Consider the following 12,733-nt stretch of genomic DNA (forward strand, 5'->3'; position numbering starts at 1 on the left):
ACAGTGATTTTGAGAACTTTGTAAATGCCTGGAATCCGCACAACCTAACACTTGGCTTGTGTTCCTCCACTTTGGTCTCCCCAGAAGAGTGAACACACAGGACTGACATTCCCCCTATGAGGGCAAGGTCTACATCCATCTTTCCAGAAGCTATATGCCCAGCACAAAGTGAGCTCTGAACAAATAATTATTAAAATGAAGAAATGAGCCAGCTCTTTGACCAAACCAACAGGTAAAACTGGTTTTCCAAATGCAGGGCAGCTAGAGACGTGCTCAAGGGATTATCAAGGAAAGAGGTGGTGTTGCAAGGACTTCACCCTTATCTGAAGTCAGTCTGGGGTAGGAGGGAGCAGGAAGCTTGGAGAGTTAGGAACAGGATGGCAGACAGAGTTCCTGGGGTCTGGAGAAGGACAAGACCACAAGGTTTTTCTGGCAGCTCCCACTCCCCCAGAGAGAGACCTGAGTGACCTGGACCTGGCACTTGGTTGTTTGCACCCCAAAAGCTCTCAGAGCTTGTGGGGTCAGGACTTAGAAATAATTAAGGAACACAGAAAAGGTATCACCTTCTTTAATTGTTCCTGACAAGCCCTGACCCAGTCTGGTGAGCAAAATACATTCAGACCCAGGGAAATAGATGCTGTATATGGAGTGAATAGATATATCCCATCAAGTGAGCAAACTTGTCACATGCACTTCTCTTTTCCTTCCCTCCACTCTTTTTCATGTCTTCATTGCCTCCCTCATTTTCTCCCCTACCTCCCCACTAAGTTCCTTTTTCCATGCCAAGCCATTTCTCTATTTTCCCTTCCGGGTCCGAGGCCCCTAAGTTCCCCCTCCATCTCGAATTCCAGATCCATGCGTTTTCCCCTACTCCAACCTGGGCCCTTTTGCCCTCTCCTCCTGCCTGCTCCTCATCCCCGCCCCTGTCCTGCTCTGTCTACCCACTGGCCCCTTGTTCCTGAGGCTCTATCAGTAGGATCCTGCGGGTGGCTCTGGATTCTGCGACTGCTTCGTTCTCTTCTCTCTCATCTTGGTGGGGTCCATAGCCAGTGCTCCTGTTGCTCAGAGATGTGGAGGCAGTTGCTAAGAGACAGTGAAACGTCAGTACCTGGCCCTCGAGGAAAAAAAGGGAGCGAAAAAGAGAGAGAGGAGGGGGAGAGAGGCAGGGAGGAGGAGGGAGGGGAAGACCTGGCGGAAGCCACACACCCCAGCAGCCTCAGCACCAGCTGAGTTTCGGGGAGAAGCATTCGGATTCTGTCAACTTTCTTCTAAGCATCCTCTCTCTGATTCACCTTTTGAGCAAGAGAAGGGGATCAGCACGGGGACTCACAGGACGGGAAAGCACCAAGGATGCTGCCCGGGGATTCAGGAGCCATGGAGGAGGAGAGGCCGGGGGAGGGGAAGAGCCGGGAGGCAATCTGTTCTCCTGAAGCAGCAAGCAGGGATTCCAGGATGAGGGAGGGAGACCCATGTCTGCTGCAGATTGATGACTGTGTCCTTGGAACAGAGTAAGTGGGCTCATAAGGGCCTGTGGGAGACCTTGGGACTCAGAAAAAAATGAGTCTAGATAAAGGGGAGCTGGGGTGATTTCCCAGTGGGAGGGATTGACGCTGGAATCAATGGGAAGAGAGGAGGTGCTGGACCAAGGAGGTGTGGGGAGGACAAATGAGGACAGCAGGTGAGTCCGGGAGAAGTGAGGGGCCACGGAGGGTGCGGATAGACAGTGGGTTAAGACACCGGGTGTGTCATCGCACTGTCTCTCTGCCTGACCAAGTGTGGGTGTGGGCTCAAGCGGGGGGGGGGGGGGGGGGGCAGAGAGGAGAGTGGAGCATTTGTGGAAAAGGATGCTGGGATTAGGGATGCGCACTGGGGGTGAAAGAAGATGGGGGCAGACTGGAAAGGGGGCTCTGCAGGAGTGCATGTACAGAAGGAAACTGGAAAGAAAACTGGGGAGGTGTGAACACAGGGCAGGGCAAAATGTGGGGAAATCACTGAAGAACAATGTGCATGTGTGTGTGTGAGAGAGAGAATGTGCACATGCATGAGAGAGAGAGATGGGAGTGCTAAGTGTGTCTGAAAAGAGTGTGCAAGCAGCCGGAGTGTGTATGCATTTTTTTCCTCAAGAGTTATTCAATGGTGGGGTGTTTGGTGCTGATGGGGGTGGGGCTAGGAGAAGAAGAAAATGTTTCCAGCCCAGGATAGAAACCTAGGAGGAAGATGGCTCAGGTGGGGACCCAGAAGGTTAGTGGGTGACAACAATGTGAGGATGGGATCTGAGCCCACTATGGCCCACACCTGGGAGACAGTAAGCAGAGAACTTTGTGATTGGTGGCTAAGAAACAGGGGGGCAAGGAACCTGGGAGAGGGGACAGCGGGGAGGAGAGGGCACTGGATTTCTCTGCCTGAGTGCTTTCCTTGTTGACAGAGGAAATTCTGCCTCCTCGTGCTGAACACAGAGCCCAGCTGAGAGAGAGGCCCTGGCTTGGAGAAGTGGCCAATGCTTTCCTAGCTGACCCCCATCCTGCACCTCCAGGACACATGGCTCTTTCCAGACTCGGTGGTCAACAGTGGGTGTCACTTGGAGTCCTCCCCTCCCTGGGGAAAGAAGAGCCTCTCCAGGGATTTCAGTAAACACTGAGGCTGAGGACTAAGGCTTTCAGGAGTTTCATGGAGACCCACCTCCCCCAGGGCTCCTTGCCCAAAACGCTCACCCCAGGTCCCCCTTGGACTCGAGCCCATTGGGCCACCAGGAGAAATGGCCTCTGAGACCTTGAATGCTGGAGACCCATATGCAACCCTGGCCTCCTAATCAGTCTCAGACTTGGGGCAGGGCTCGAGGTGTTTCAGATGAGCCAGGACCTTTAAAGGGCATCTTTCATGTCCTTACTCCCCTCTCCCACCTCTCAGACCTAGTACAGAAAGGAAGCACCCAGCAGTCATGGGTGAGAGGGACACAAAACATCTGCAGGGACCCTTCCTCAACTTGCTGGCAGTTGATCAAGCCCCATCCTTGTCTCCTTCCTTTTTCAAGTTTTGATCATCTTTGCAGACCCTGGGGGACCTCGACTGGCTTTATTGCCCTCTAGGCTCCAAAGGGGACTTCCTGTGGATCTCACCTAGGGAGCCCTCTGATGCTTAGAGGCTCTGGGAAAGACTTGAGCCATGATACCACGTGCTCAGAAGCCCCACCTTCCAGGGCTCTTCTCCCTGTAGTAGCTGCTTCCAGTGCCACTGACTCTTGATTCCATGGACACAGCCCCAGCCCCGATGGGATCCCTTCAGCACTGCTGTTGCCAGCTGCCTAAGATGGGTGACACCTGGTCCAAGCTGCCCTGGCCTGGGACGTCCTGCCCAACCGTGCTGCTGGTCTCCCTCTTCTTGGCAGCTGGGGTGATGCACTCGGATGCTGGCACCAGCTGCCCTGTCCTCTGCACATGCCATAACCAGGTGGTGGATTGCAGCAGCCAGCGGCTATTCTCCGTGCCCCCAGACCTCCCAAGGGACACTCACAACCTCAGCCTGGCCCACAACCGCATTGCAGCTGTGCCGCCCGGCTACCTCACGTGTTACATGGAGCTCCGAGTGCTGGATTTACGCAACAACTCCTTGATGGAGCTGCCCCCGGGCCTCTTCCTCCATGCCAAGCGCCTGGCACACCTGGATCTGAGCTACAACAACCTCAGCCATGTGCCGGCTGACATGTTCAGGGAAGCCCATGGGCTCGTGCACATCGACTTGAGCCACAACCCGTGGCTGCGCAGGGTGCACCCTCAGGCCTTCCAGGGCCTGGTGCAGCTCCGAGACCTGGACCTCAGCTACGGGGGCCTGGCCTTCCTCAGCCTCGAGGCTCTCGAGGGCCTGCCTGGCCTGGTGACCCTGCAGATCGGCGGCAACCCTTGGGTGTGCGGCTGCACGATGGAACCCCTGCTGAAGTGGCTACGGAACCGGATCCAGCGCTGCACAGCAGGTAAGGAAGGAATGCAGGAACAGGTAGCCATGGGGGGGTGGAAGGGGTCTTGTCTCACTGAAAGAAAAGGCTCCAAAAAAGAGGGAGGGACTTAGAGATCTTGAGTGCCTACTGTTTGCCTTGATCTGTGCTCACCTCTCCGTACGTCAGTTCTTTCACTCCACAAATGAGTGTCGAGTCCTTGTTATGCACGCCAGGTGCCGGAGACCCCTTTGTTAATGAAACAGACACCGCCCTTGCCTCTGTGGCACTTATGACCTAATGAGGCAGACAGATAAGAATAGCCAATAACAGTCTGTGTTTATTGAGCTTCCACCATGACCTATGAACTTGACATGCATTACCTCACTGGACCCCAGCTTTTATTATCCTCATTTTACAGGTGAAGAAACTAAGACAGAACAATGGAAAGACTTGCTCAGAGTGGCTCATTTAGAAAGTGTCAGAGTCATGGATAAGACCCAAGTTTATTTGACTTCTACTCCTCCAGACTGCTTTTTAAGTGTTTTAAGTGCTGGCAAAATTCTTGAAGAAATAGAAATGGCTAACACTATTTTCATACTTACTATCTGCCAGGCCCTATTCTAAGCATATGGCATATTTTAACTTATTTTTTCCTCACAAGAGGTCCCCACTCTAAAGAGGAGGAAACCTAGCCACAGAAAGGTTTAGTAACTTGCCCAAAGCCACACAGGCGCTACGTGTTGAAGCCAGGATTCGTACCCTGGCAGTCTGGCTGCCCTCTGACTATATCCCGAAGAGTCAGTTTCTAGGCTAAGAGGAAGAGTCAAGGCCTGAGTTCTGGGCTGGCCAAAGGGCCTCAGCAGAGTTCTGCAAGGTTTGGGCATGGGATAGGGAGCTGAGAAGAGAAAATGGGAGGTGGCATTTGACTAGCCAATCCCACCTGGGGGTAGACTGGGAACTGAAGGAGCCTGAATCACACAGGCTTGCTGGGCCCTGGCCTCACCCAGTGGTGCCCAAGCCTGACCCGGAGGCAGTCAATGTTCAGCTCTCCCCCCTAGTCACCAGCACTCCAGTGTGGCAGCACTGAGTCTTGGCATAATCCTCCAGCAGTAGAGTGACAGGAATAAGTGGGGCACTAGCCCAGGGGCTTTCCCAGAGCCTGGGCTCAGAGTGTGTTCAGAAGAAGCAATGCTGAATGAGGTAGGAGGGAGAAAAGGACAGAGTGGGGAGCCCAGGACCAAAATAGTCTGGGGGGGCTGTGGGTCACGATTCCAGTGTTTCCACAGAGCTGTGGGAGGAAGTTCTCTGGGACCAAAATAGCTGGGGACTGAGACGGGGTAATGGTAGGGGGTGTGAGGGGGAGGCTGCCAGGAGTGATCTCCCCACTCACTCAACCCTTGCAAGCTGTACCTCCTCCCCTCTCTCCTGTGCTCTAAGGACAAAGGGCATTCTGGAGCGCTAAGCTTCCACCATACCTAGGGGTTCCTCCTTTTCTGTGATGCCTGAAGAAGATCTTTAGAAGAACCACAGACTCCCAGCGCTTGGGAGATGGGTCCAAGATCCCATCAGTGCAGCCTCACTCAGGACAACTGAGGGAACTGAGCTCCAGAGAGGGAAAGTGACTGTCTACAAGCTCACAGAGAGAAAGCAAACAGGCCACAGCTAGAAACTCAGGTTCCCTGTCCCTCCGTAGAATGTACTTTGCACCACATTGCGCTCTCCAGGATATTTTCTCTTGGGGACAAAGAACTGGCCAGTGCAGGTTGAACTGGGCGATCCTCTTCTCTGTCTTTTTCTGCTTTTTCCTCCCTTTTTCTTCATGGGATTCTCACTATCTGTGGTTTTTGGACAAATCCCAACAAAGAGGGATCTAAGGGTGCCCTTGGGATATAACTCAACTTCAAGACTGGTTCCTTGACTTACCAGAGAGTTTGTCAGCCACTGAGCTCCCATCCTGCACTCCTGTGGTGTCCTGCCAATCGCGCTCAGAGCCTCCTCTGGTTGGTCCATACCATTTGCCCACATTCACCAGCTTCATATTGTCTCACCACCACCCCAGTCAGGCACACAATAGACTTTGGATTTCAGCATCTTTCAGTTCCAGGAGAAGAGCCCCTTGATGATCAAGTCCAGACACGATCTTTTCCTGGGAAGAGTCTGGAGTACTGTGCATACAGCCTATAGGGACCCCTCAACCTGGGGTTTGGGGCAGGTGGCATCCTCCTTCTGAAACTGACTCCCCATTTCTAAGGAGAATAATGCTCATCCATTTCTGCAAAGGGTCAATCCAAGTCTTCATTTTATTCTTTGCTCTCAATAACTACAGAATGAATAAATAGCATTTAAGCACCACATAATTTAGAAAACTCCTTCACATTGACTTTCTTGGACAGTTTAGGTAAGATTACCCCTTCTCATATATCCCCTTTCTTCATGAGAGCCAGAAAGGTAAAAAGGATTTGCCCAAGGTGAGAGCTTGACTAATATTTATACACTGAACAATGGAATGGCTGACTGCTCAAAAGCCAGTGCCTGGCACTGCACAGCAGAACTGCTACCTGCATCCACTCTAACTTCCAAGGCAGAGTAAAACAAAACCGTTGACAACCATAATGCATTTGTACAAGTGTCCCTGGAAGGATGGGGTGGGCCATCAATGATGGAGAGAACAGTAATCCCACTGAAGGAAAAGCCCCCTCCTACAGAAGTCTGTGTGCAGAATAGGACCCCACTGACCTGTCCAGAGAGACCAACCTAAGATAATGATAAACATGCAGACTTACATAGTACTTATTATAGACCAAGAATATATCATTTTCATATGTTAACTCATTGAATCCTCACTACAACCCTACGCGATAGAGACTAGTATTATCCTCATTTTACAGATGAAGAAACCAAGACAAAGAGGGATTGAATAACTTACCCACAACCACTCAAATAGGGAGGGATGTAGAGAGGATTTGAATTCAGGCCAGTAGCTCTAGACGCATAGTCCTAACTCTACACTCTGTGTATCTGGAAAAGCCACATGTGGTGGTAGGACGACCCAATGCTTTTGAGTTTGACAGAGTCATTTATTCATAGATCATTTAACAAAGATTAATTGAGCACTTACATGGACAGGACACTGTTCCGATGCTGAGGATGCCATGGGAGGTGCTTATATTCAAGGGGGAAGAGACAGATAATGAACAAACTCTGAGACAGTGATAGAGACAATGGAGAAAAATTAGGTAGAATAGGCAAGATAGAGCCTGCCTAGAGAAAGGTGAAGTTGGGGGTTGCTGTTTTATATAGAATCATAAAGGAAGGCCTCACTAATAAGGTGATATTTGAGCCAAGTCCCAAAAGAAGTGAAGGACTGAGCTATGCAGAGATCCAGGGGAGAAGAATCTTCAGAAGGGTACAAATGCAAAGGCACCCCCTCCCACCCTGAAAGGGGACATGCTCAGGGTGATGGAGGAATGACCAAGAGATGTGCATGGATGGAACAGAGTAAATAAGGAGTAGAATGGGAGAGTTGGGGAAGAGTTCTTGTAGCCCATGTTGAGGACCTTGGCTTTGATTCTCTGGAAGATAGGAAGCCAGAGGAGGGTTTCAAGCAGAAAGTGACATAATAGGGCTTGAGGTTTGAAAGTACCACTCAGCCAATTGTGTTGAGATGGGTTAAGGGCAGAAGCCCAGAAACCAGTTGGGAGTCTATTGTAAGAGATGATGATGTCCTACAAAACCCCCAGATCTACCACTAGTAGTAGCTATTGGACTTTAGGCAAGTTATTAAACTCTCCAAGCAGTGATCTCCACATCTATAAAAATACTTGCCTTGAGGGTTGTTGAGGGTACTAAAGAAGGTAAGTATAGTTTTGGGCACATGGAAGAAATTCAATAAAAAATTCAACTTCTCCTGGGAGGGGTGGCGGCTCTCCATTTCATTCTTTCTCCACCAGGTACCTCACCATTCCTGGGTTCTGTATTGCAGATTCTCAGCTGGCTGAGTGTCGGGGCCCCCCTGAAGTCGAGGGTGCCCCACTCTTCTCCCTCACTGAGGAGAGCTTCAAGGCCTGCCACCTGACCCTGACCCTGGACGATTACCTCTTCATCGCGTTTGTGGGCTTCGTGGTCTCCATCGCATCCGTGGCCACCAACTTCCTACTGGGCATCACAGCCAACTGTTGCCACCGTTGGAGCAAGGCCAGTGAAGAGGAAGAGATTTGACATGGGTGCCTGGTGTCCCTCCACACTGCTGACCACCACTGCTGCTGACCCACCGGACACCCTCCCTGGCTGCCCACTCTGGCTCCATGGTGCCCTGGTCGCCTTCAACATGGCTCAAGCAAGGTCAGGAAACTACCTTTGTGTAAGCTCCTACTGTGGGCCAGGCACTGTGCTAGGAATTTGGAATGTTAGATGAATCCAACCTAGTCACTGCCCTCAAGGCACTTACTTCAAACAGAGGAGAGAGATTTGAAAACTATTCCCCTTAAGGCGATTTGTCATCACTCTGAGCACATAGTTATGGAAGCCCAGAGGAGGGGTCATCAACTGTGCCTAGAACAGTCCAAGAGAATTGCAAGAGTAGAGGTGATTTTTGAACTGGGTCATCAAAAAATGTCTTCTTTGTCAAGTATACAAAGAAGGGCAGACATAAGCAAATGACAGAGGCCATAATATGCATGGTGTGTTGAGAACAGTGAACAATCCTTTGTAACTTAAGTGTATAGAGTGGCACAAGACCAAAACTTTCCTGCTGACACTCAATCTGTCAGCTCTTAGTGTTGCCCACCACTGCCTATGGAGAGTGAGAATGCACACATGCCAGTTAGCCCCCTTGGCCTCCTACCAGCAGCTACCAAGTGAGACCACCTCATATTGACTGCCCCCCATACTACATCACCAACTGTAGCCTGCTGGCGAGGTCCCAGGCAAGTAGCAAGCTGAGGATGGATGCCTTCGGTGCCCTGTCTCCTATCCCTTTCTCCTGCCTCTTACTCAAGCTTTGACTTCAGAAGAGGGAAATAGGAGGCCCAGCAATGGGGCAGCAAGAGTCCTGGCACCCTGGGACTGCTATTGCCATGGTGCTCACGCCAAGGGATCTCACCAGGAAAGTGCACTGTGAGCTACAGCCCTATAGCATGATGGTACCCAGGACTGAAGGGGGGGAAGGCCACCACAGTTGTGACCGTAGGAGGATCTGCTCTTTCTTTCTTCTAAGGAACTCACCCATTTAAGCATAAGGGTGAGAGAGCTATTAATTACCAAGCACTTATCAGTGTCAGGCACTGTGATAAGCTCTCTCCATAGACAATGCCCTTTAATGCACACAACAGTCTTTTGAGGTAAGCATTGTTGTTTTACAGATGAGGAAATTAAGGCTCAGAGAGGCTAACGTCACACGCTACTTAACAAGCAAAATAAAGTCTGTACTCTTTCTACTACCCCATTCAAGTTTGGGAACAGCACAGTTCCCGCTAAAGTTACATAAGTTCAAATTCAAGTAGTGCTGATGAAGCTCCTAATAAGGGCCAGGCACTCTCCTGGGTACTTTTATATCTACTGACTCATTTGCTTCAATTCTCACAGCAACACTGCCTGGTGGTTTTTATCATGCCCATTTTACAGATGAATTAATTGTAGAGAGCTCACCCAAGGTTATCTGGATAAACTCTAGAAGGAAGGCAATAGGCAGCTCCATTCAGGGAAACTGTGTCTAATCGTCAGTGGAAAACAAAGTAACTTCATGTGCCAAGCACAATTATCTCCATTGTTGTCATCATCTTCATCTTCCCCATCAGTTTCAACATTATCTTCCTTATCTCTGGTCAGCACTGGACAGTTCGTGAAATGCTTTGGCATCATTCTCCTTGACTTTTCACAACCATGTGTGAGAGGCAAACCAAATGCCATTACTCCTATTTTACAGATTGGAAAATAGAGCCTCAAGAGTGAGTGTGACTTGCCTAAGTGTCAACTCCAACTCAGTTCTCTTCCCAGTGTGTTCCCAGGTACTCGGGGAAGAGACTGCCTTGGAGGGCCGAGTAGGGGGGCCCCAGGATTCAGCAGCCATGAACATAAATAAATAAAGGGCAGTGAAAGTCAGCTGCTGTGCAGATTTAGATATGCTCACGGTAGGGCAAATCACAGCCTCCAAAATATGACAGATAAGAGCACAGATAACATCTGAATAGGAGACACCTGCTTGCAGTGTGTAAACAACACATTAGAACTGACGGCCATGGTGGCAGTCACGCAAAAAATAAGCGCTTTGGGAAACTGGAGAGGAAGCTGTGTCAACCCCTCCTACTCAAGCCTGCTGTGTTGTGTTGTAAGAGATACAAAGGGTGCAGGAAAGCTATGGGGTGAGAACCTCTGCAGCATAGGGGAAGACTTTAAGGCACAGTCCACCACGTTGGCAAGACTGGCCTAGATGAGAATTAAAACAGGGGCTTTCTACCTTGCCCCCAGCTCCAGCAAGCTTGTGTCATCTCATCCTCCTGGCAGTCCAAAAGGAATAAAGGAGTATAACATATCATCTTCCAAGAAGTCTTCCCTTATTTATGCTTCCCTGAGCTAGTCAACCAAAAGAGTGCCCAGAAACTTTGCAAGACCTGGGAGTGGAACATCGTGTCCCCTGAATCTGGCTTACAACATCTGGGCCAGAGCCCTGCTCCTGTGGTATCTGGAGCAGATCTGTCTGCTCTCTTCTGCTATGTCCAGGAATGGGCAGACTGGAGCTGCTCTCCACCAGCCAGTCTGACAGCCTAAACTATTTGGAGATGAACTTATAGAAATAATAGTCCTGACGCAAATAGCTAAGCCTCCCATAGAAGGACACCATATACATCTATGATAATCTGCTAGAGACTCTTGTTTGCTAAAACATAGTTAATACATTTAAGATATGTACTTTTTTTGTCCATAGAAGTAGAACCAAACAAGGCGTCAAATGCCCCTTGAGATCAAATATCCTTTCTAATGAGACTATTTAGCCCCCATTAATGGCAAACCTTTCTAAGTAGGATACATGGCTTTTAAAAAACATATGCTTCTCCAGCTGCTGGAAGGTCCGCAGTTCACTAAAGCACAATGAAGAAAGCCTTCGACTTCCCCACTGCCAAGGAATTCCACTTCTTGCCAGCCTCCCACTACCACCGTCTTGTGCAGACTATCAGAAGCAAAATTCTAGAGGCACACTTCTAGAGGTCATCTAACAGTCCTGGCTGGAACTGTTCCCACAACCCTGCTGACCAAGAACCCATGATGGTGTTCCTACAAGGCTTCACTAAGTTTTTTCCAGACTAGTCAACATGTAACTATTGGGGTATCTCTGAGTCTGTGTGTCTGTTCATGAGGTCCACGTGTATTGGGTATCTACTGATATGGGACCAATCTCTTTGAAACTGGAGTTCAATTTTCTGACATAGCCTACTCAGCTGTCTGTTTATTGCATCATTCGATACACTAAGATGGAATCTCATTAGAGTTGGGGTAGGTTATAGCTGCTCAGAAAATACAAAAAGAGAGAACTATGTGTCTGCTTCAGCCTAATGACAGTCTGAATGCTTCCCTCTGTTCTCCACCCCTCAGAGATTTGTCCTCATCACAGAAGCTTCCTTCATGCTGGGCCTGAGGATATTGAAGTTTAGCTAACCAACAGGGCTGTGATGATCACTGGATGGGGTCAAGAAAATTGTTCTTTAGAAAAGACCCCACATCTGCACCACATCACTCTGGACCAGTTGTCTCTGGTCACCCTATGACAAACCCTCATCTGTTTCTCTATTCCTACAGAGATTCCCAGGGAACCCTGAAAAATAGGCCCCCAGAGTTGCTTTAGATTTTGCTGGCTCCTTTCAAGGAGTTTGGTGTATGGAATTTGAATAGACCAAGACAAATATTTCTCTTCTACCATCAGGAAAGACCTACAGCCTCCAATTTCCCCATAGATGTCTTTGTTGAAATCACTCTGACATCCTTTCCAGTTCTAGAAGAGTATAAAGAGACACATTTGTCCAGTCCTCAGAAGAACATCTTCCCAAAGCTGGAGAAATTTGTCTATCCTCCCCACCCCAGAAGGAGGCAAAGGGAAGTGAAGGAAGCAAGTTGTGAGGTCCTTTGTAAATCACCATCATGTTCACCGCAGCACTGGGTGGAGAGCTCTGGATCCACAGAGATCTCAGCTTTGCTAAGCGCTGTCCTGTGGATTGCTGATGTCTATGGGTGGGAGGGCTAGGGAGGGGTTGGGAAAGGGAAGACGCAAACCTTTGTATGGAGATGATTTTTTAACCGTGCACTTTTGTAACTGTGAATAACTTTTCATAAATGTACACTAATAATAAAGAGTGTATAGTTTAACAAATTTTCTAAAGAGTGTAAAGAGGAGTGGGGGGAGGCAGGGGAAAAAGAGAGAGAAAGGAACTAGGCAGAATCAAGAAAATGTGTGCCAAAATATACACACAAAAGGTCTATGAGGAGGGAGTAGATGGGAATAATTAGGAGATGTGCCAGCCATGGAGGGGCATGTGTGGGAGTAGAAGGAACATCACAGAAGCATATTTCTACCAGGCAAAAAAGAATATGTGTGTGTCTGTATGCACACACCCCTATGTGTAGGCATATTTTGGTGCCTGAAATTACACAAAGAGAGCATATGTCTTATACATATTGGTGTTTACAGCTTAGGTCATCTATAAAACATGCCAAGGCAAGTGGGTGTGCTTGCCTAGTTAGCACTACTAAGCAGTGTGGTGTGCCAAGGAGATGGCTGACACCAGCCACGTGGACAAAAGGACACTAGCTCAG

General features: G+C 49.3%; 1 protein-coding gene across 1 annotated transcript; it reads left to right on the forward strand.

Moving 5' to 3' along the window:
- The first annotated feature begins 1,062 nt into the window (after positions 1 to 1,062).
- Positions 1,063 to 12,278, forward strand: LRRC55 (leucine rich repeat containing 55). The gene is made up of 3 exons (XM_044750431.2): positions 1,063 to 1,508; positions 2,426 to 3,967; positions 7,914 to 12,278. Exons 2-3 carry the CDS (start codon positions 3,247 to 3,249, stop codon positions 8,147 to 8,149), a joined length of 957 nt encoding a protein of 318 aa, XP_044606366.1. The 5' UTR covers positions 1,063 to 1,508; positions 2,426 to 3,246; the 3' UTR covers positions 8,150 to 12,278.
- Positions 12,279 to 12,733: the final 455 nt, after the last annotated feature.

This window comes from Equus asinus, chromosome 17 (assembly GCF_041296235.1).
Source record: "Equus asinus isolate D_3611 breed Donkey chromosome 17, EquAss-T2T_v2, whole genome shotgun sequence".
NCBI classification, from domain to species: Eukaryota; Metazoa; Chordata; class Mammalia; order Perissodactyla; family Equidae; genus Equus; species Equus asinus.